Below are 5,110 nucleotides of genomic sequence, written 5' to 3' on the forward strand. Positions count from 1 at the left end.
TTTTTCTATATATTTTTAGTTGTCCAATTAATTTCTTTCTATTTTTAGTAGAGACGGGGTCTCGCTCTTGCTCAGGCTGATTTCGAACTCCTGAGCTCAAACAATCCACCCGCCTCGGCCTCCCAGAGAGCTAGGATTACAGGCGTGAGCCACCGCGCCCAGCCTCCACCAATGTTTTAGAAAAAAATGATTTAAAAAATTAAATTTTTCATAAGATTAAATTTATTCAATTTAAGAAATGGTCCCTTATTATGCAAGCTGTTCCTTTCTACTGTACTAGAATGTTCTTATGACCCGAGGCTGAGAGTAAATGGGGGACAGTTTCTTTAAATGGCTCTACTTGGCACATTAAAAGTGATCGACCCCGTGTCAGACTTCCACATTTGAGAAGGAAAATAGAAAACCAGAAATGAAAGAGTTTAAAGGCCACCGCAGATGCTAGGGTTCATTTATGTGGCCTATAGTGCATGTTGGGACTCTCAGCCCGGAGGTTACAGGGAAGGCTTCATGGGGACCTTGCCCAGATTCACTTTCTTTCTCAAATATCTGACCTGTTTCTGCTTTAATCGTCATCTTTGCACCACATTTTTAGAAATGGAGAATCGGGGAAAAAGCAGAGCAAGTCCAAGTTGGAAGATCTGCTTGTTAGCCTGAGTTCCTCTGGGCAGTCTCTGATTGATTCCTCATATAGCTTTTGCCCAGATGGTTTTCTTTTCACTTAAGGTATATGTATTAAAAAAAGAAAAAGAAAAAGAAAAAATCCTGCCCGGAAAGGGATCCTTTTTTCTCATGGGAAAGAACACTCAGTTGTACTTGGGGACTGAATGAAGTTGGGTTAATGAGTTCACCCTTGTATAACAGTGAAATTCTCCCAAACATACTAATTAAGGTACCTTTGTCTTTCCTTTTGGTTTTAGCTTTGAAGGTACTATGAAAATGGCATGCTGCAAAACTGAGGAGCCAAGTTTGGAAGAAATTACATAGCCTCTATTTGGCAATCAGCCTTGCACTTGAATGGCCTAGTCTAGAGACTGATCTCCAAACTTTTTTGATGGCCCACATGCCTGGGCTGTGCTGTATAGTTGTGCAGTGGAATGGCTCCCCCTGGAGTTGTGCAGTGCACAACCTGTGTAGCTGTAAACAGTGGCCTGATGTATTCCAACAAAAATAGAAATGAGCATAGACACCAAAGAGATGGATACTTGTTTATAAATTATATACATGCTCGGCAGTTAATCTAATTAGATGATATATTGAGGAAACATGATTTCTTTTTTTTAAGGATAAAAATAAAAATGAATAGCAGCTCTAATGAATGTCATCTGCGCACCAATGGATGGTTTTGAATACTCCTTGGGGCAGGCCGCCTCACTTTGTGGACGTTGGTCTAGGAAGAATTCGCACGGTCTTCCCTCTCATTCAGGCAGGGCGACGCATTAGTGGGGCAAGGTTGCTTCCTCGCAGTAGAGTACTTAAGGATCTCACCCCTCCCTGCCAGGACCTAGCCTCACCTGCTGGCTTTCCGTTGCAGAGTACACAGTCATTAACGAAGCCTGCCCTGGAGCCGAGTGGAATATCATGTGCCGGGAGTGCTGCGAGTATGATCAGATTGAGTGCGTCTGCCCCGGAAGGAAGGAAGTGGTGGGTTACACCATCCCCTGCTGCAGGAACGAGGAGAACGAGTGTGACTCCTGTCTGATCCACCCAGGTGAGTGTGGAATGGGGGGCCTCAGGCTGACTTCCTGTTGTCCGAGGTAATGAATGGGAACAGGCCGAATGCCTGAATTCTAGCGGGCAGCCATCAGGAGGCTGCGGTGCCATGATTATTAAAAGCGACACGATTCAGCCCAGTCTAACGACAGGCATGGGAATTCAACGGGTCAGTACTCTTTTCGGTGTTAAACTTGTAAAGTTGTGAATTTATTCCTTCATTTAACAAGCAGACTGAATAGCTCCTATATACCATGTGAGGTAGTGGGAATACAATGATTAGGGAAAAAAAAAAAGACACACTCCAGCATTCCCAGAGCTGACAGCCTGGAGGGCAGATGGAGAATAGGCAGCTACCACACAGCCACACAGCGCAGTCAGTGCTCGACAGAGAAGCACGGGGCGCCAGGGCAGCGTGGATGGGAATGGGAGGCAGGTAGGAGGAGGGTCTATGAAGACTTATTAGGGGATGTGGTATGCATGCTGAGGGTGGGAGCAGCAGACTGGAAAGGGTGAAAGGGATCTGGTAGAGAGGTCAAGCCACAGAGGATAGCATGTGCCAAGGCCCTGTGGCAAGAGGAAGTGTGAGATTTGGGAAATTGCAAGTAGCTCTGTCTGGCAGGAGAAGTGTGTACACAGTGGGAAAAATGGAAAGAGAGAGAAGGGGGGAGAGAGAGAGAGAGAGAGAGAGCACCAGCGAGCATATGTGGGAGGGGGAGAGGGGAGGAGAGGAGGAGAAAGAGGATTAAGAGAACAATCTGAAGGAGGGAACAGGAGCCAGATCCGGAGGACTGTGTAAGCTATGCTGTGAGGTTTAGGCTACATCCTGAGGATATTTTGGTGACATTGGAGACCTTTTAGTAAAGAGAGGAAAGCGGATTTTCTCTTTAGCTGTAGAATGGGGAAAGGATTGGGGCAGGGGCATGACCAGAGGCAGGAGGGAAATAATGGGGACCTTAATCAAGGTAGAAGCCCTAGGGATGGAGGGAGTGGAGGGATCTGAGAGCTGTTAGGGTGGAATCGGCTACGCTTTGAGATTGCTTGGATGGGGAAGGAGAGGGAAGGAAGGGCAGAAGTCGAGGATGATGCTCTGGCTTTTGAGCTGGACGTTTGGAAGGTGGTCCCAGTGATATGAAAGAGTGTTTGGATGAGATGGGAGCTTCTAGTGATTATTTCTTTATGGTTATTATTGGCCTTGGAATATATAACACTAGGCACATACAGTCAAAATACTACTTTTTAAAACCAAATCAATGGATAGAGTTCCTTTCTCAGTGGTGTTATGCCACCTATTTCATATACAAATAGATTTGTTGTTTTCTTCTGTTTTCTATGTTTGAAAATACAAGCAAATATATATATATATATATGCACATAGATTTATCTTTCCCGTTCTTACACAAAAGAGAATGTGCCATAAACATTGCTAGCCATCTTGCTTTTTTCTCTTAACAATACATGCTGGAGCTCACTCCACATCAGTATAAAGCCATGTCCTTCATTTCTTTGTATGGTTGCATATATCTGCACTTACCAGCGTTTATGAACATTTGGGTTGTTTCCAGCCTTTTGTCATTGTTAACAATACTACAGTGACTGCCCTTAGGCACATATCATTTAGTATTTTTGCAGTGTACCTTTGAGGTAGATTCCTAGAAGAGGGACCTCTGAGTCCAAGGAAGGTGCAGATGTCATTTTCCAGCTTTTGCCAAATTCTTCTCCAGGCATTTGGCATTCACTCCTGCAGTGTATAAGGTTACTGTGTTCCCAAAGCCTTGCAACAGAATGAGTCATTTTGGATGCTTGCCAGTCTCATAGGTGGGAAATGGGATCTCAGTAGGGTTTTAGTTTGCATTTCTATCACCATGATAGATGACGATCTTCTCTCTGCTGGTGGCAGTGGTACAGGAGGATAAAGGTCCAGACCACCAATGGCAGGGACGTGATGGTGACTTCCAGTAGCATCTGGTGGCACCAGGGCCCTCACTGGACCAATGTGGTTTCCTGCGGTTCTAGGATATGTACCTCTGCAATTGGTTCCCTGGCCCTTCTGGCAATTTCGTGAGCTACCTAGTGTCTTTTTCTTTCTTTTTTACTGATACATAATATTTATACATATTTATGGAGTACACATGATATTTGTTACATGCATAGAATGTGTAATGATCAAGTCAGGGCATTTAGGGTATACATGATCTTGATATTTACCATTTCTATACCTAATGTCTTTTAAATATAGCCTCGTTCAGCTTAATTGCCTGGCTGGTTTTTGTGGCTTGCACCTAGGGACCCCTGATGCAACTGTGCTGAAAGACAGCATTGGCAGGACTGCCCAGGGCAGTCTCAGCCCATCTGCATCCTTGCTGGCAATTAGATAGGGAATCAAAGAAGGGAAATTGGCACGTGAGTGAAGATGGCCTTTGGAAGGCACGGTGACCCCACAGGGACCCAGGTATAGGCCATATGATCTACTGGAATTTGACAAATCATACAGTCATATCTCGGCATCCATGGGGGGTTGTTTACAGGACCTCCATGGATACCAAAATCCACAGATGCTCAAATCCCTTAGTCAGCCCTGCAGAACCCCGGGGTTCCACATCCATGCATACCGTATCTTCCATCCACAGTTGGTTGAATCCATGGATGCCGATCCCCCAAATATGGAGGACTGACTGTCTCAGCTACTCATCTTCTCTGGCAGGAGGGGCCCCTGGAAGAGGGGACGCAAAGTCAGGATGGTGTGGAAAGAGGGCTGCGAGTCTCTCTCCTACAGAAACCACATGAATACACTACAGGCCACAGGAAAGCTAAGTTCATCCAAAGCAAACAAGCGCACTATCAGCTCAAAGAAATGTTGTTTATCTCAAGCAGTTCAGAAGCCTGGATCAGCCATTCATTCATTCACTCATTCACTCGAATCGTATTTATTGAACACTTACTATGTTGCCAGCCACCGCATTAGGTGCTGAGGATATAATGGTGAACAAGACATAGTCCCTGACTTAAATCTATCATAGGAAAACTGATAATAGGCTGTTGACACTGAGCATGACATATCCAATGGTAGGGATAAGTCAAGTGAAGTTATGGGAAAGTAAAATAACAATAATTATAGTTCGTATTTTGTGGGTACTTTCTATGTGCCTGGCACTTTACAGATGCTAATTTAATTTAAAGATTAAAACAGTCCTAAGAGGTAGGTGAAATTTTTAATCCCGGTTTGACAGATAAGTACACTCAAGTACAGAGAGCTTGAGAAGTTTGCTCAAGGACACACAGCTGAACAATGGCAGAGCCAGAACTGAGTTCTTGGTTTGGAAAAGTAGAGTTGAATTATTTCCGCTTTTTCTCACTATCCCCTAGCCCTTCAAGAGACAATGTTTTTTTTTTTTTTTTT

At 44.4% G+C, this 5,110-nt stretch overlaps 1 protein-coding gene across 3 annotated transcripts in view; it reads left to right on the forward strand.

Moving 5' to 3' along the window:
* PAMR1 (peptidase domain containing associated with muscle regeneration 1) overlaps window positions 1-5,110 on the forward strand; it is an 84,442-nt gene that overhangs the window by 24,930 nt on the left and 54,402 nt on the right. For all 3 annotated transcript variants that reach the window (XM_012649646.1, XM_012649648.1, XM_012649649.1), the window contains exon 2: window positions 1,532-1,708. In XM_012649646.1, the coding sequence (XP_012505100.1) occupies window positions 1,532-1,708 (177 nt within the window). The remainder of the gene's footprint in view (window positions 1-1,531; window positions 1,709-5,110) is intronic.

Source organism: Propithecus coquereli, unplaced genomic scaffold (genome assembly GCF_000956105.1).
Source record: "Propithecus coquereli isolate 6110/MARCELLA unplaced genomic scaffold, Pcoq_1.0 Scaffold30, whole genome shotgun sequence".
NCBI lineage: Eukaryota > Metazoa > Chordata > Mammalia > Primates > Indriidae > Propithecus > Propithecus coquereli.